The 19,271-nt window shown below is 45.9% G+C and overlaps 1 protein-coding gene across 1 annotated transcript in view; it reads right to left on the reverse strand.

The window, feature by feature from the left end:
* Positions 1–14,410, reverse strand: part of RAB19 (RAB19, member RAS oncogene family) — a 29,976-nt gene extending 15,566 nt beyond the window's left edge. The window contains exons 1-3 of the mRNA XM_011995452.1: positions 14,238–14,410; positions 10,614–10,837; positions 7,331–7,514 (exon numbers count right to left, since the gene is read on the reverse strand). Coding sequence (XP_011850842.1) covers positions 7,331–7,514; positions 10,614–10,814 — 385 coding nt within the window. The 5' untranslated portion in view covers positions 10,815–10,837; positions 14,238–14,410. The remainder of the gene's footprint in view (positions 1–7,330; positions 7,515–10,613; positions 10,838–14,237) is intronic.
* Positions 14,411–19,271: the final 4,861 nt, after the last annotated feature.

The following is a 19,271-nucleotide window of genomic DNA, read 5'->3' on the forward strand; positions in this document are numbered from 1 at the left end:
AAAAAGTTTTGACCCATACCTTTCACCATACACAAAAAATCAATTACACGTAGATCACAGATCTAAATGTAAAAGGCAGAGTAATGATAATAATTAATCGATTAAACTTTAAAAGGTAATATAATCTTGATGATTTCAATTAAGAAAAGTTTCCTAAATAGGACACAGGAAGCAATCATTATTAAAGAAAAGATCAATAGATTGAAATATATTAAAATTAAGAGTGTCTGTTCACCAAAATACACCACCAAGAGAGGAAAAGGCTGGATATAGTAGTTCATGCCTGTAATCCCAGTGGTTTGGGAAGCTGAGGCAAGAGGATCACTTGAGCCCAGGAATTCAAGACCAGCCTGGGCAATACAGCAAGGCCCCATCTCTACAAAACATAAGAACTAGCTGGGGCTGGGCGTGGTGCCTCACATCTCTAATCTCAGCACTTTGGGAGCCTGAGGCCGGTGGATTACTTGAGGCCAGGAGTTTGAGACCAGCTTGGCCAACATGGTGAAACCCCATCTTTACTCATAACACAAAAATTAGCTGGGTGTAGTGGCACATGCCTGTAATCCCAGCTACTTGGGAGGCTGAGGCATGAGACTCGCTTGAACCCAGGAGGTGGAGGTTGCAGTGAGACAAGATTGGGCCACTATACACAGTGGGTCACAGTATATCTGGGTCACAGTTCGAGACTCTGTCTCAAACAAAAACAAAAACAAAAACAAAACCTAACTGGACATGGTGGAATGCGCCTGTCGTCCCAGCTACTTGGAAGATTGAGGCAGGAGGATTGCTTCAGCCCAGGAGTTCGAAGCTGCAGTAAGCTAGGATGGCACTATTGCACTCCAGCCTGGGTGACAGAGTTGGACCCTATCTATAAAAAATAAAACATAAAAAAACCAAAATGTTCCTTCCTTCAGGTATTTTTAAGAAGAGAGAGGGAAAGGTTCCTCCACAGGATGGAAGATGATGTTTGCAGCACATGTAACTGACAAGGGCTGGGGCCTCCTTCCAGAGAGCCTAGTGCAGGGAATGCAGGTGACAGAGCCCAGCAGGACTAGTGCAGCGCCCTGGGGGGATAGCACCCCATCCCCCGTACCGTGCAGGCACTCATGCACGACCACGCTGCAAGATGCAGGATTCGATTCCTCTATCAGGCAACCTTGGCTTTTGAGCACCCCATTGCCTGAAAAATAAACTTTCTTCGAGTTGTGCTTAGTCTAAGACTCTTTCTACCTACCAAGTTGTCCTTCCTCCTTTCTCTCCTTCCCAGGGGCAGGTCTACATCTCATAGAAGACTCCCTGCCTCCTTCTGCTCCTTCTTTTTTTTGTTTGTTTTTTGAGATGGAGTCTCGCTCTGTTGCCCCCAGGCTGGAGTGCAAGGGTACGATCTCAGCTCACACAACCTCTGCCTCCTGGGTTCAAGCGATTCTCCTGCCTCAGCCTCCTGAGCAGCTGGGATTACAGTCGCCCGCCACCACGCCCAGCTATTTTTTGTATTTTTAGTAGAGACGAGGTTTCACCATGTTGGACAGGCTGGTCTCGAACTCCTGACCTCAGGTGATCCACCTGCCTCGGCCTCCCAAAGTGCTCCTCCCAAGGGGATTACAGGCATGAGCCACCGTGCCCAGCCCTGCTCCTTCTTCTTTATCCCTCACTGCTGTTTCTCCCAATAAATCTCTTGCATGTCTATCTCATCCTGTCCCAACATCTGCTTCCTGGAGGACCCACACTGACACAGACTCATTTTCAGAAGATATAAGCTACTCTTAGGAATTAACAAGAAAAAGATAACAAACAGAAAAATGGGACTTGGACTTGAAAAGTATTTCACAACAGAGGATATCCAAATAGCTAACACACATCTGAAAGGTGTTCAATCTCATTAATAGACAGGGAAGTGCAAATGAAGAACACTAGTGATCTCATGACACACTTCTCAGGATGCATGGAAGTAAAAGGACTAACAGCACCAAATGTTGGTGAGGATGTAGAACAACTGGAACCCGCGCATGCTGCTGATGGGAGTACAGACTAGAACGACCACTCTGCAAGTGGTTTGAGATTATCTAGAGCGGCATGACCATGCAATTTTGCTTCTGGGTATTACCCAACAGAGCCGTGTGCCCATCAGCATCAATAAACATGTACCAGAATGCTCAGAGCAGCATTATTTTCCTAGTTGCCCCAAACTAGAAACAACTCAAATGTCCATTGCCAACAGAACACAGAAATACTGTGTAGGGTGTTCTTGCAAAGGAATAGTATACAAATTATACAAAAGAATAGATTACAGCCACATGCAACAATGGATGAAACTCATAAACAATATTGAGGGAAAGAAACTTAGGCAAAAAGGTACCTGATTTTGTTTATATATAATGTACAAAACAATAGCAAAACAAGATGAGGCATGGTGGATCATGCCTGTAATCCCAGCACTTTGGGAGGCTGAAATGGGTGAATCACTTGAGGTTGGGAGTTCAAGACCAGCCTGGCCAACACAGTAAAACCTGTATGTACTAAAAATACAAAAATCAGCTGGGCATGGTGGCACCTGCCTATAATCCCAGCTACTTGGGAGTCTGAGGCATAAGAATCGCTTGAACCTGGGAGGCGGAGTTTGCAGTGAGCCAAGATCATGGCACTGCACTCCGGCCTGGACAATGGAGTGAGACTCCATCTCAAAAAAAAAAAAAAAAAAAAAGCAAAACAAAACAAAACTGCAGTATTTAGGGATGTGGGCTTAGGTAGTAAAATGATTTAAAAAGAAAAAAGCAAAGAAGTATTTATCATAAAAGCACTTGCCTTTGGGGCAGAAGGAGTAGGGGGTAATGAAGTGAAAGCCGGTGGGGGTGGAGAGTGGGCTGGCAATATTCTTTTTTCTTTTTTTTTTTCTGAGACAGGGTCTTACTGTGTCACCCAGGCTGGAGTGCAGTGGCGTGATCACAGCTCACTGCAGACGCTACCTCCTGGGCTAAAGCAGTCCTCCCAATTCAGGCTCCCTCATAGCTGGGACTACAGGCACATGCCATCATGCGCAGCTAATTTGCAATTTTTTATAGAGATCAGGTCTCCTGTGTTGCTCAGGCTGATCTCAAACTCCTGGGCTCAAGAGATCCTCCCATCTCTGCCTCCCAAAGTGTTGGGGTTACAGGTGTGAGCCCACAAGCAGTCAATATTCTCTGTCTTTTGTTTTTTTTTAAGAGACTGAGTCTCTGTCACCCAGGCTGGAGTGCAGTGGTGCAATCTTGGCTCATCACACCGTCCGCCTCCCAGGTGCAAGCAATTCTCCTGCCTCAGCCTCCCAAGTAGCTGGGATTATGGGTGCACGCCGCTATGCCTGGCTAATTTTCTTTTCTTTTTTGTATTTTAGTAGAGACAGGGTTTCACTGTGTTGCCCAGGCTGGTTTCGAACTCCTGAGCTCAGGCAATCTGCCCGCCTCGGCCCCCCAAAGTGCTAGGACTACAGGCATGAGCCACCACACCCGGCCAATATTCTCTGTCTTGACCCAGCTGGTGTTTGCTCAGCTGTTCCCTTTGAGATAAATCAATGTGTACTTTTCTTTATATACTTAATATGTCCCAACAAAAAAGATTTTGAAAATCCTTTCCCATAGTCACTGTCATCAACTGGGATTATAGGCGTGAGCCACTGCGCCCGGCCTTGAAGATTTTATTCAATCTGTTCTGTATGACTATTTATACATTTGACTGCATAAATAGTAATGTATTTGGCCATGGGGCATTGGCCCAGACCCTGCTGAGGGTGTTACATAACACAGAGTACACTTTTCTAAAATCTGACAAATTCTGAACTCTGAAATATTTGGAAAAAAACCCTGCTGAGGGTTTTTGTTGAGTGACTGTGGACCTGTAAATGTAACAGGACTTTAAGCAGAAGGTTTGGCTAAGATCCTTAGAGGGACAAATATCAGATGCTGAAGAAAGTTATGAGACAGAGCATCCAGGATCACCTATAAAAAATGGTTGGCTCACTATAATCCCAGCATTTTGGGAGGCCGAGGTGGATGGATCACTTGAGGTTAGGAGTTTGAGACCAGTCTGTCCAGCACGGTGAAACTCCGTCTCTATTCAAAATACAAAAATTACCCAGGCATGGTGGCAGGTGCCTGTAATCCCAGCTGCTTGGGAGGCTGAGGCAAGAGAATCACTTGAACCCTGGTGGCAGAGGTTGCAGTGAGCTGAGATTGCACCACTGCACTCCAGCCTGGGCAACAGAGCAAGACCCTGTCTCAAAAAAAAAATTAAAAAAAAACCAAATAAATAAATAAATAAATAATGAGTCACCTCCTAAAGCCCTTGCTGCGATGGAGTGGGAGTGGGAGAAAGATGGGAAGCCAGCCATTCCCAGAAGAAAGCAGGGCTGGGACCTGAAGTACCTTATGAATCATGTTCAGGAATATGTGCATTATTCTAAGGGAAATGGGGGCCTTTGAGGGTTTTACATGGGGCCATTAGGAGGAGCTGGGCCCCCTGTGGCCAGCTAGAGGAGGAAGAGCTGTACAAATCAACATGCAATCAACCACTGACACCGGGGTCATTCCTGTGCTGATGAAGTGGCTTCAAGGAGCTGGGGATAAACTTCTGAGACAGAAAGAAGCACCTGTATGAGGCAATATGTGCAGGGACACTTCCGTGAGGGATGACATAAATTCTTCTGGATTCAGGCGAGGAGGCCACGTACAGAAAACAGGAAGGCCCCTGTGTCAGCCCTCTGACAGGGACACCTTATCAACTGGGAGACTGCAACACTCCAGGTCATCTTTGGGGGTATTTCTAGAACCGAGGAAGAAGTGAGGCAGAGATGGTTGTTATGAAAGACAGACTAGGGTAAAAATACCAAGAAAACATTCTGAGACTCCTGGAAATCCTGCGACATCCTGGCATCTGTCACCCTTCTCTGATGCATCTGTTTCACAGAGCGACTAGTTAAAGATGGAGCTGGCTGGGGGAGAGGCAGCTAGGGGCTTGTGGGCTGGAGACAGGGAGCTGCCTTCAAAGATAGCACAGTGGGGCCAGGTGTGGTGGCTCATGCCTGTAATCCCAGCACTTTGGGAGGCCGAGGTGGGTGGATCACCTGAGGTCGGGAGTTCCAGACCAGCCTGGCCAACATGGTGAAATCCTGTCTCTACTAAAAATACAAACATTAGCTGAGGGTGGTGGTGGAAGCCTGTAATCCCAGCTATTCGGGAGGCTGAGGCAGGAGAATTGCTTGAACCTGAGAGGCAGAGATTGCAGTGAGTCAAGGTCACATCACTGCACTCCAGCCTGGGCAACAGAGCAAGACTCCGTCTCAAAAAGAGAGAAGGTAGCACAGAGGGAGGCACCTGAGGTTGGACAGCTTTCCCTTCAGCCCCGAGGAAGAACTGCCTCCATTGTGTCCTGGAGATGCATGACCTTAATAAAAAGGTAGATCTGGTCCACATTCCTGGGGAAACCGCATGTAGCTTAGAACTGCTTCATTCCCAAGTGAGATGCGTGCTATTCTGCCCTTCTCTAGGAGTCACCATTGCTGAGTTTCCTTCTGCCCCTGGAGGGCATGGGCTGCACCTGCCTGTCCACTCTGGCCCTTTGTATGCCATGGCACAGCTCTCCCATCTTTGCTCTACTACGACATAACTGTTTCCTTTTATTATTTATTTATTTATTTTTTTTAAGAGACCAGGTTTTGCTTTCTCACCCAGGCTGGAGTGCAGTAGTATGATCACAGCTCCCTGCAGCCTCAAATTCCTGGGCTCAAGTGATCCCCCCACCCCAACCTCCCAAGTAGCTGGGACTATAGGCCTGTGCCACCACATCTCACTATTTTATTTTGTTTTAGTTTTTGTAGAGATGAGGTCTCACTATGTTGACCAGGATGGTCTCAAGCTATCCTCCTGCCTCAGCTTCCCAAAGTGCTGGGATTACAGGCATGAACCACCACACCTGGCCCAAAGACATTCATCACAGAAATAGAAAAGATTATCCTAAAATTTATATGGAACCATGAAAGACTCAGAATAGCCAAAGATATCCTGAGCAAAAAGAACCAACCTCAAGGAATCACGTTGCCTGACTTCAAATTATACTATAGAACTATAGTAACCAAAACAGTGTGGTACTAATAAAAACAGACACACAGACCAATGGAACAGAATACGGAATCCAGAAATAAATCCATACATCTATAATAAAGTCACTTTCAACAAAGGTGCTAAGAACACAAGTTGGAGAAAGGACAGTCTCTTCAATAGATGGTGCTGGAAAAACTGGATACCCATATGGAGTGCAATGGTATAATCTCAGCTCACTGCAACCTCTGCCTGCTGGGCTCAAGCAAACCTCCCTCCTCAGCCTCCTGAGTAGCTGGGACTGCAGGTGCACACCACCACATTCAGCTAATTTTTTTAATTTTTTGTAGAGACGAGGTTTTGCCATGTTGCTCAGGCTGGTCTCAATCTCCTAGGCTCAAGCAATTTACCTGCCTCACCCTTCAAAGTGCTGGGATTACAGGCATGAGCCACCGTGCCCCACCTAGTTTATGTATTTTAATGTAAATTATTGGTAAACACTTATAAATTGACTCTTCTTTTTTCTTTTTAAAAATCCACTTGTGGCCGGGAGTGGTGGCTCACGCCTGTAATCCCAGCACTTTGGGAGGCCAAGGTGGGGGGATCACAAGGTCAGGAGATCGAGACCATCCTGGCTAACATGGTGAAACCCCATCTCTACTAAAAATACAAAAAAATTAGCCAGGCGTGGTGGCAGGCGCCTGTAGTCCCAGCTACTCGGGAGGCTGAGGCAGGAGAATGGCATGAACCTGGGAGGCGGAGCTTGCAATGAGCTGAGATCACGCCACTGCACTCGAGACTGGGTGACAGAGCAAGACTCCGTCTCAAAAACAAACAAACAAACAAACTCACTTGTACCCCCCAAAAATATATATATACCTACTAGATTCCCATAAACAAGTAAAAAACAAAACTCACCTGTTCACTCTGCAGTAGAGATTGTCAAAAATAAAAATAAAGGACCAGGCACAGTGACTCATGCCGTAACCCCAGCACTTTGGGAGGGCCAGGCAGGAGGATCACTTGAGCCCGGGAGTTCAAGACTAGCCTGGGCAACAAGGTAAAACCCCATCTTTACAAAAATTAAAAAAAAAAAAAAAAGGACTGGGCATGGTGGGATCCAGTTTAAAGGCACTTTCTGGGGCCCTCTCCATCACTTGTACATCTAAGATTTCATTTTCCACTGCCATCAGAAACACGCAGAAAGCTGAGCATCCTCAGAGGAGAGTAAACCAAAGTTAAAAACTTCAAAACTGCCATACCAATCAGCATAATGACCAAATTGGCTGCTCCATATTTCTCTATCTCATGGATCCAGTGAGGGACGGACTCAAACGTGGATCGCCGGGTGAGGTCATAGGCGATGATGGCCGCGTGGGCACTGCGGTAGTAGCTTTGGGTGATGGTGCGAAAGCGCTCCTGGCCAGCTGTGTCCCACACCTGCATCTGGAGAAGGACAGGAAGGGGAGTCCAAATCAGGGGTTCCCACAGGTAATGGGAACTCCTTCACCTACATCGTCTTAAAAACACAGTTTTCTGGGTCTCACTTCTAGATATTCAGACCCAATAGATCTGGAGTAGGATACAGGAATCTATTCTTTCAATTTTTCACTGGATGACTTGGGTATCCTCCATGGCTGGGGAACGACCATCTAAGACAAACTTGTCCATCCTGCAACCCGCGGGACACATTTGGTCCAGGACAGCTTGGAATGTGGCCCAACAAAAATTTTTAAACTTTCTTAAAATATTATGAGATCTTTTTGCAATTTTTTTTTCTTTTTTTTAGCCCATCAGGTATCGTTAGTGTTAGTGTAATTTATGTGTGGCCCAAGACAATTCGTCTTCCAACATGGCCCAGGGAAACCAGAAGCTTGGACAGCCCTGGTTGAAGGGATGCTGCTGTCCAAGAGGCGGACCTATTTTACCCCGGGGTCTTGTGTTCTTTGCCTTTTCACCTGATTCATCACGTGGTCCAGATTTGGGGGCTCATCTTTGGAGCCTGCCCATGGATCTGAACACCGGCAAAGGTGATAATATTGGCCGAACTGTTTTGATTTTAAAGGAACACTCAAGCTGTTCATGTCTGGAATGTCCTCACAACAATGCCTCCCAAATTAGCCACCCAACCGGCAGCACCAATTCACACAGCCTCTCACAGTGTCTGAGGGTAACAATTTCTTCATATTCTCACACTATTTATATAAAATTTATTTTTTAGAGAAAGTTTGCAAACCATACACCAAAGCTAGAGATAATAGAAAAATGAGGCTGGGTGCAGTGGCTCATGCCTATGATCCCAGCACTTTGGGAGGCTGAGGTGGCGGATTGCTTAAGCTCAGGAGTTTGAGACCAGTCTGGCAATATGGTGAAACCCCATCTCTATGAAACATACAAAAACTAGCTGGGCATGGCAGCGCATGCCTGTAGTCCCAGCTACTTGGGAGACTGGGGCAGGAGGATCCCTTGAGCACAGGAGGTCGAGGCTGTAGTGAGCTGAGATCATGCGCCACTGCCCTCCATCTGGGCAACAGAGTGAGACCCTGTCTCAAAAAAAGTTTAAAAAACTCCTCATACATCTATCATCCAGATTTAATAATTAATGAGATTTTGTTACTTGCTTCATCTAGCCCTTTCTGTTGATTTCTTTGAGGTATTTTTAAAATTTTAAAATTTTTATTTATTATTTTATCTTTTTGACACAGAGTTTCGCTGACTCCCAGGCTGGAGTGCAATGGTGTGATGTTGGCTCACTGCAACCTCTGTCTCCTGGGTTCAAGTAATTTTCATGCCTTAAGCCTCCCGAGCAGCTGGGATTACAGGCGTGTGCCACCACGCCCAGTTAATTTTTTGTATTTTTAGTAGAGACAGGTTTTCACCACGTTGGCCAGGCTGGTCTTGAACTCCTGACCTTGAGTAATCCTCCTGCCTCGGCCTCCAAAAGTGCTGGGATTACAGGCGTGAGCCACCATGCCTGGCAGTTTATGGCATTTTTGAGTACATAGAAAATTTGACTTCTTTTTTTTTTAAGACTCTGTCGCCTAGGCTGGAGTGCAGTGGTATGATCTCGGCTCACTGTAACCTCTGCCTCCCAGGTTTGAGAGATTCTTGTGCCTCAGCCTCCTGAGTAGCTGGGACTACAGGTGCCTGCCACCACACCTGGCTAATTTTTGTATTTTTAGTAGAGACAGGGTTTCAACATGTTGGCCAGGCTGGTCTTGAACTCCTGACCTCAAGTGATCCACCTGCCTCGGCCTCCCAAAGTGCTAGGATTACAAGTGTGAGCCACCTTGCCTGGCCGCTAGAACATTTGACCTTTTAAGGACAGGCATGGTGGCTCATGCCTGTAATCCCAGCACTTTGGGAGGGTGAAGTGGGAGGATTTGAGCCCTGGAGTTTGAGACTGGCCTGAGCAACACAGGAAAATCCCATCTCTACAACATATTTAAAAAATGAGTTGGGCATGGTGGGGTGCACCTGTGGTCCCAGCTATTCAGGAGGCTGAGGTGAGAGGATTGCTTGAGCCAGGGAGATGGAGGCTGGAGTGAGCTGTGATCATGCCACTGGACTTTAGCCTGGGTGACAGAACAAGACCCTGTCTCAGGCTGGGTGTGGTAGCTCACACCTGTAATCCCAGCACTTTGGGAGGTAGAGGCAGGTGGATCACTTGAGGTCAGGACCTTGAGACCAGTCTGGCCAGCATAGTGAAACCCTATCTCTACTAAAAATACAAAACTTAGCCAGGCGTGGTGGTGTGCACCTGTAAATCCAGCTACTTGGAATGCTGAGGCATGAGAATTGCTTGAGCCCAGGAGGCAGAGATTGCGGTGAGCTGAAATTGCGCTCCTGGACTCCAGCCTGGGTGATGGAGTGAGACTCTGCCTCAAAAAAACAAAAACAAAAAGCCCTGTCTATCCCCTCCCCCCGCCAAAAAAAAATAAATAAAAGCCAATTTGACCTTTATATAGTTAGAGAAATGTATAAATTTGAGCTTCATAGTTAGATTCAGCAATATTTTTTTTATTGGCTTCTGGATTCGTGTCTCATTTAAAGCCTGATTTTCCCATTCCATGATGAGAAAAATAAATACTCCCATGTTTTCTTCCACTATTTGTATGATTTCATGTTTTGTATTGAAATATTTTATCGCTTAGACATGTGCTTTGTTGTTGGGAATTCTGGCTAAAAAAGGTGGAACTGGCTGGGCGCGGTGGCTCACACCTATAATCCCAGCACTTTGGAAGGCCAAGGCGGGCAGATCACGAGGTCAGGAGATCCAGACCATCCTGGCTAACACGGTGAAACCCTGTCTCTACTAAAAATAAAAAAAATAAAAAAATAAAAAAAATTAGCCAGGCGTGGTGGTGGGCACCTGTACTCCCAGCTACTTGGGAGGCTGAGACAGGAGAATGGCGTGAACCTGGGAGGTGGAGCTTGCAGTGAGCCGAGATTGCACCACTGCACTCCAGCCTGGGCAACGGAGCAAGATTCCGTCTCAAAAAAAAAAAAAAAGGTGGAATCAGTCCCGTTCCAGTGCCCTCTGACCTTCACTTTCTTGCCATCAATATCAAGGGAGCGCACGGTAAAGTCCACTCCAATCGTGTTCTGCTGTGTCTCCGTGTAGACTCCAGACTTGAAATGCTGCACCACACACGTCTTCCCCACATTGGAATCCCCAATGAGGATAATCTTGAACAGATAGTCAAAGTTCTCATCTGCTGCCCTGGCTGAGCCGGAGAAGTGCATGGTTCTTGCCACCTAGAACAGAGCTAAGTAGAAAGGATGGAATTCAGCACCAGGAACTGGGGATCCAGTACAAGACAAGACGGAGGGAGGTCATTACCTTCACAGCACTACATCCTTGTGAGAGGATGATGCTAATGATGCTAGTTAGGCACAGAGGAGTTGCCCCCATAAGCAAACATTTACCTTACATGTGTTGATCTTACTTTAGGGGTGCTCTTGGAATAAAGAGTTTCTACTGCCATTCTCTGGTGGGTCCAGTGGACGGTCAACACCATCAGATAAAAGCAGTGATATATCCTAGGCCTAGGGATGAGGTGCCACATGCTCCATCAGAGTGCCTGGAAAGCAGGAGGATGGCCGAGGAAATGCCTACAGCAGTGACTCACCTGCCATTGGACATCCCACCAGTGTCAATTTTACCTGCGGAGAAAGACTCCCAACTACTATAAGGCTGACCATCCAGGCCAGGCACGGTGGCTCATGCCTGTAATCCCAGCGCTTTGGGAGGCTGAGGTGGATGGATCACCTGAGGTTGGGAGTTCGAGACAAGCCTGACCAACATGGAGAAACCCCGTCTTCACTAAAAATATTAAACCGCCTGGGTGTGGTGGCTCATGCCTGTAATTCTAGCTACTTGGGAGGCTGAGGCAGGAAAATCCCTTGAACCCAGGAGGTGGAGGTTGCAGTGAGCTGAGATCACGCCATTGCACTCCAGCCTGGGCAACAAGAGTGAAACTCCATCTCAAAAAAAAAACCAAAAACAAAAATGCTGGCCATCCAGGCAGCCAGCAACAAGGACTGATAAGCGGTGATTGGTAAGTAAACTTGGAGAAGAGTGATATGGCTTTTTTGTCTTGTTTGGAGCCTAATTTTTTCAATCAGGAAATTAGGATTTTGAGAATATTCAAAATTAAAATCATGGCTATAATGTTATGGCATATTTTACCAAAGGCTGGTTATGGCATGTTTTACCAAAGGTTTTTTTTTTTCTTTTTCCTTTTTTTTGAGACAGAGTCTTGCTCTGTCGCCCAGGCTGGAGTGAAATGGCATGATCTCAGCCCACTGCGACCTCTGCCTTCCAGTTCAAATGATTCTCCTGCCTCAGCCTCCCGAGTAGCTGGGACTATAGACTTGCACCACCACACCCAGCTGATTTTTGTATTTTCAGTAGAGACAGGGTTTTACCATGTTGGTCAGGCTGGTCTCGAATGCCTGACCTCAAGTGATTTACCCACCTCAGCCTCCCAAAGTGCCAGGATTACAGGCCTGAGCCACCACGCACTGCCGGAAAGTTAAGGTTTCTAATGACAGTGTTTCACAAACTAACTGATTATCAGAATTATCTGTGAGTATCATTGAAAAATATGTATTTCCTTCTTTTTTTTTTTGAGACAGAGTTTCATTCTTCTTGCCCAGACTGGAGTGCAATGGTGTGATCTTGGCTCACTGCAACCTCGGCCTCCCTGATTCAAGCGATTCTCTTGCCTCAGCCTCCCAAGTAGCTGGGATTACAGGCGCCTGCCACCGGCCCCAGCTAATTTTTGTATTTTTAGTCGATACGGGGTTTCATGATGTTGAGCAGGCTGGTTATGAACTCCAGTCATCTGACCTCAGGCGATCTGCCCACCTCGGCCTCCCAAAGTGTTGAGATTACAGGCATGAGCCACAGTGTCTGGTTGGAAAATAAAGGTTTCTAATGACAGTGTTTCACAAACTAACTGATGGTCAGAATTATCTGGGAATATCATTGAAAAAAATATATTTTTGGAGCTCATCCCAGACTTGCTAAACTAATTTTACCTTGTTCTTTTAAAAATTATTTCTTAGTATTCTTTTTTTTTTTTTTTTGAGACAGAGTCTTGCTCTGTCACTCAGGTTGGAGTGCAGTGGTATGATCTCAAAACTGCACCAGGCCAGGTTTTGTGTTTTGTGTTTTTAACTTTAAAATACGTTTACTGTGCCAGGCGCAGTCGCTCATGCCTGTAATCCCAGCACTTTGGGAGGCTGAGGCAGAAGGATCACTTGATACCAGGAGGTTGAAAGTAGTCTGGTCAACATAATGAGACTCCCCACCGTCCCCCCAACCCCCAGCCCATCTTTATTAAAATCATAAGAAATAGGCCAGGTGCAGTGGCTCACACCTGTAATCCCAACAATTTGGGAGGCTGAGGCAGGTGGATCACTTGAGGTCAGGAGTTCAAGATCAGCCTGGCCAACATGGTGAAACCCCATCTCTACTAAAAATACAAAAAATTAGCCGGGTGTGGTGGCATGCACCTGTAATCCCAGCTACAGGGGAGGGTAAGGCAGGAGAATGGTTTGAACCCAGAGGGCAGAGGTTGCAGTGAGCCAAGATCGCACCATTGCAGTCCAGCCTGGGCAACAAGAGCGAAACTCCATTTCAAAACACAAACAAACAAACAAACAAAAACACAAAACCAAAAACCTCTCTCTCTCCTCTCCCCTCCCCTCCTCTCTCTCATGCTGTCTCTTCCCCAGGTGATTCTGATGACGAGCCAGGCTTGGAAAACACCAATTGACCAAGTCACCTACCTGAAACTTTACTCCCACCATCAGCATCCCTGGCTTAAATGTCCACCTATGCTTCAATATCTCTGATCACAAGGAACTGACTACCTCCTGAAAAATTTCCATTTTACACTGGGCAGTTCTCACTTCTGTGGGATTGACACCTCCCTCCATGAGGTTTCCATCTGTCTAGCTCAGTGCTATCCTTACTCTGCCAAGACACATCACATTCCTGTTCCACATGACAGCCCATCAGATATTTGAAGCAGCAAGAATATCCCCCCGAGGAGAATATCTCCATCTTCTTTAACTGTTCTTCATGAGAGTGTGTTTGGACTCCTCATCCAATAGCTCTAAAAGTAACTGAAACCTGATCCCACTTAATGATCACATCTGATGGGCTGCAAATTGCCCCTGCCTTGTGACATCCTTCTTCACTTCTCTGTTTTACCCTGGTTTTCTCTAAAGTCATAGACAAGGACAGTCTGTCTCATCACACAAGGTAAAATGCACTCAAGTGTCCAATCTGCATGCAAAAACCCAGGGCTTTAAGGCGATGAAGAAGGATCCCATACCTCTCTTGGACCTCTCTGAAATCAATGCGGGTAGATGATCCAGCAGACAACAGACACAAGCAAACCACTTTTTTCCTGTCTGACTTTTCAACTAAAGACAGCCATTCCACTTCCGGTGTCTTGGTCTTATCACTGTAACTTGAGCTGAGACTTTACTTCCATGTCTCCCCTCACCCTCCGGAGTCCTCAGGGTTTCCACAAAAGCCCCCTTTCATTTAGCTTACAAGCCTTGCCGGGAGACACAGGCAGCGTCCACCCCGATGATGTCCTCCTGCCGGCATCCCGCAACCTTCGCCTTCCTGGTTCACCTGTCACTTACCTGTCCGCTCTCTCACCTCTGCTGGTCAGCACGTAATGTTTTCTCTTTCTTCTGGTTTTCCTTTTCAGCCCTCAGTGCCCCCTTCTTCCTCCTGCCTCGCTGCTTGGTGGGAAGTGTAGTTCTGGCCCCAGGTGTCAGGTTTGGCGTCCTGAGAAAGTGAAAGGAAAGTACAATCCCTCCCACCTGCCCTGAGCCCAGGGCTGCCGCAGGGTACAAAGCACCAGGTGAAAGTGGCCAGCACAGGGCAGAGCGCAGAGCCGGCTTTCTCACCAGCCTTTGCCAGCCTAGCAGAGAGCCCTCTCGGGAAGGAATAGCCAGCGAATTCAACCAGCGCTGGCCCATACGATGCTGCCCCTGCTCCTTTCTTCTACTTACCTTCTCTTGTGTGTTCTTGCGTCCTTTGCTCTCAATTTGTCCTGGTGTCCCTTGTTAGGAAAAAATTTCAGAATGTATCTCATGTAGTAACAGTGACTGTTTTGCAAAATGTTTGGGTCAGTTGTACATGTGCATATTATACTGGGTGATGTTAAAAAAAATATTTTTGAGACAAGGTCTCACTCTGTCACCCAGGCTGAAGTGCAGTGGCACCATCATGGCTCACTGCAGCCTCAACCTCCTGGGCTCAATAATCCTCCTGTCTCAGCCTCCCGAATATCTGGGACTACAGCTGGCCTAGGGGTTGTTAGCTGAGAGAACATCAACTAAAGGAGGATATAGATCTTAAGTAATTTATTTTATTATATATATGCATATTTTTTAGAGACAGGGTCTTGCTCTGTGGCCCAGGCTGGAGTGCAGAGGCGTGATCATGGTTCACTGCAGCCACAACATCCCAGGCTCAAGGAAGCCTCCCACTTCAGCCTCCCAAGTAGCTGGGACTACAGTCATACACCACCATGCCCGCTTATTATTTATTTTTTTTTTAGAGATGGGGTCACCCTATGTTGCCCATGGTGGTTTGAAACTCCTGGTTTGACCAGGCGTGGTGGCTCATGCCTGTAATCACAGCACTCTGGGAGGCTGAGGTGGGCAGATCACCTGAGGTCAGGAGTTCGAGACCAGCCTGGCCAACATGGCAAAACTCCATCTCTACTAAAAATACAAAAATTAGCCGGGTGTGGTGGTGTGCCTATAATCCCAGTTACTCTGGCAAGAGAATCGCTTGAGCCTGGGAGGTGGAGTTTGCAGTGAGCCAAGGTCGCGCTACTGCACTCCAGCCTGGGTGACAGAGTGAGAATCCGTCTCAAAAAAAAAAAAAAAAAAGAAAAAAAGAAAAGAAACTCCTGGGCTCAAGTGATCCTCCTGCCTTGGCTTCCCAAAGTGCTGGGATTACAAGGCATGAACCACCGTGCCTGGCCAGATTGTAAGTAATTTAAGTCTTTGTTTTGTGGATCTGAATATCTCTTTGTGAGGAGTCAGAGAAAGGAGATGATGCAAAGAGAAGGAAACAAACAAAAATTAAAACTAAAAGAACTTTGAAGGTATATGGGAAGAAAGAGCTGAAAAAAAAGTCTGCCTCACTCTCTCAAAAATTCTACCATAGAGCAAAGGTTACCGTGCAGAAACCCTCCAGTTTATCAGTCCCAGACGCTGGTGGTAGAAGCATAAAGCTGAGGTGAATTTTCCTTACTATTTTTTTCCACAGAGTCTAGAACAGTTAACTGTCTCTCATTGTCTATCACAGGGACCAGATTTTCTCCACTACATAGGATGTGATATGTAGGCAGTTAAATGGCATTAAAGACACAATAAGTAAAATTGAAACAGAGACATCTTGTTTGATAAAATGTTGACATTGGTGTCCTGTTTCCAAACTGTGGGCTGAGACCTATAAATGAGTCATGAAATCAATCTTTGTGGGTTGCAACCAGCTTTTTCACAAGCAGGGATTAGGAAATAATTTCAGAATGTATCTTGTGTAGTAACAGTGACTAATGTTTTGCAAAATGTTTGGGTCAGTTGTACACGTGCATATTGTATTGGGTGATGTAAAAAAAATGTTTTTCTTTGAGACAGGGTCTCGCTCTGTCACCCAGGCTGAAGTGCAGTGGCACCATCATGGCTCACTGCAGCCTCAACCTCCTGGGCTCAAGCAATCTTCCTGCCTCAGCCTCCTGTGTTTCTGGGACTATAGGTGTGCACCATCATGCCCAGCTATTTTTTTTTTCATTTTTTTCAGAGCCAGGGCCTCACTTTGTTACCCAGACTGGTCTTGAACTCCTGGGATCAAGCAATCCTCCCACATCAGCCTCTCAAAGTGCTGGATAACAGGTGTAGGCCACGGTGCCCGGCCTGAAATGTCTTTTTTACTGTAGGCTGGGGTCCACAACGTTTGGGAAGCACTGAAATACAGGGCAATTTATTCACTGTCCAAGAATATTACTTCTATGATGTCTTCAGATAACCTTGAAAATATTTATCTTACCCAAAATGCCAGTTACATATCCATTTTCAGGATACTCTCTTCTGGGTGAGATAAACTCAACACTGGCAAGCAGAGCAAGAGAACAAGAGACTCTGCCAAATACTGCTGCAGGGTGAGAACCACCAGCACAATGTGGAAATCCAGTGTAGGTCAAGATTCGCCCCAAATGTGTGATCGGGAAATAAAACCTGTTAGGTGTCAATGTCATGAAGTTAAGTGTCCAAATGTTGTCTTTTTCCGGTAATGGTTACTTTTTTTTCTTTTTTTTTTTTCCGAGATGTGGTTTAGCTTTTGTTACCTAGGCTAGAGTGCAATGGTGCGATCTTGGCTCACTGCAACCTCCACCTCCCGGGTTCAAGCGATTCTCCTGCCTCAGCCTCCCGAGTAGTTGGGATTACAGGCACCCACCACCACACCCAGCTAATTTTTGTATTTTTAGTAAAGGTGGGGTTTCACTATGTTAGCCAAGCTGGTCTCGAACTCCTGATCTCAGGTGATCTGCCCGCCTCGGCCTCCCAAAGTGCTGGGATTATAGGGGTGAGCCACTGCACCCCGGGGGGTTACTGTTTTTTTAAAAAAAAGTCACCTGACTCAGACCCACTGAGCACTTGGAGAACATCTACAGGTAGAAAACAAATTTTACAAATATTTAAATATCCTGATGGTTTTGGAAGTCAAGGAGAGAGAGATGCTGCCTCTGTCTACCACCCGACCCTCTCCACCAAGGTCACTATAAATACAAAGAGCATAGCTTGGGCTACAGGAAAGAAGGCATTCATATGTATAAATATGTGTGTATATATACACATTTTTTTTTCTTTTTTAAGAGATTGGGTCTCCCTCTGTCATCCAGGCTGCAGTGCAGTGGCACAATCAGAGCTCACTGTAGCCTCCAAAGGCAGGGCTGAAGTGATCCTCCTGCCTCAACCTCCCTAGCAGCTGGGACTTCAGCTACACACCACCACGTGGCTAAGAAGGCATTCTAGCCCTGAGTGGTGGTGACACAGGTCATATACTTGATAGTGTACACACACACATATATATGTATACACCCATATATAAATATAACACAAAAAATATGTATTTCACTCTATGTATATATATTTACCATTTTAACCATTTTTAAGTGTACAATTCAATGGCATTAAATACATTGTTGCGCAACCAACATCACCATCCCTCTCCAGGACTTTTTTGTCATCCCAAACAGAAAGTCCATAGCCATGAAACAACAATTTCTCATTTCCCCTTCCCTCCAGCCATGGGCAACCACTATGCTACTTTCCGACTCTATGAAGTTGACTATTCTGGCTACTTCATATACGTGTAATTGTACTGTACTGGTCCTTTTATGTCTCACTTATTTCACTTAGCATAATGTTTTTTAAGATTCATCTATGTTGTAGCGTGTGTCAGAATTTGCTTCCTTTTTTAGGCTGAAAAATAAACGACTCACAATATATTTTTAAAAATAAAAGTAACATATTTGGCTCATTTATTTTTACTCACCCTGACATCATATTTCTCCTTGGATGCCTAGAGACAAAACTACCACTGTATAAGGGCAAATAAAAATGAAAAATAACACGCTTAATTCCTCTGCTGAAAATAGAGACTTCTCAGCCTTCTCTCTTTTCTTTCAAAATTTCTTTCTCTGTCCTTTTCAAATGTATACAAATCTTTATAACGGCAAAATGAGCCTCTTGCCAGTATCACAACTCAGAAATGTGTCCTCAAGGACTTGGGGGTCATCTTTTTGAAATGCAGTGGAGTTAGTGCCTGTATCTCCCAGTTCCTACAGGAGGGTAGGAGACTACACTTAGTGGGCATGGGCGCCTTGCTCAACTTATAAAACTACCTCCTGCTATAAAGATACGCAAAATTTGGCCTGGCGCGGTGGCTCACGCCTGTAATCCCAGCACTTTGGGAGGCTGAGGCGGGCAGATCAGGATGTAAGCAGATCGAGACCACCCTGGCTAACACGGTGAAACCCCGTCTCTACTAAAAATACGAAAAAATTAGCCGGCCGAGGTGGCGGGCGCCTGTAGTCCCAGCTACTCGGGAGGCTGAGGCAGGATAATGGTGTGAACCCGGGAGGCGGAGCTTGCAGTGAGCCGAGATCGCGCCACTGCCCTCCAGCCTGGGCAACAGAGCAAGACTCCGTCTCAAAAACAAAACAAAACAAAAAAGATATGCGAAGTTTAAAAAACGAACAACAACAACAAAAAGTTATGTGAAGTTTGTTTTGCTTCTGGATAAAGCCAACATGAGTGGTCTCCCCAATTACTACTATTAAGTTAGGAGGAACTATGTTTGACAAAAGGTGTTGTCAAGTTCTGTTATTTGAAGACTAGTGATCGTTTATCTTATGTAATGGTTGTTGTGGAGATTTTCTGGGTTAAGAGAAGTTTTTTTTTTTCTTTAAAATTCGGATAAGTGTCTGTATTTTTTCCCTTTATTTAAGAAACGGCTGCAGTGCTGGTGGTGGCGGCGGGGGGGGGCTCTCACTATCTTGCCCAGGCTGGTCTCAAACTCTTGTCCTCAAATGATGCTCCTACTTCGGCCTCCCAAAGTGTTAGGATTACTGGTGTGAGCCACTTGTGCCAGAT

This window comes from Mandrillus leucophaeus, unplaced genomic scaffold (genome assembly GCF_000951045.1).
Source record: "Mandrillus leucophaeus isolate KB7577 unplaced genomic scaffold, Mleu.le_1.0 Scaffold49, whole genome shotgun sequence".
NCBI classification, from domain to species: Eukaryota; Metazoa; Chordata; class Mammalia; order Primates; family Cercopithecidae; genus Mandrillus; species Mandrillus leucophaeus.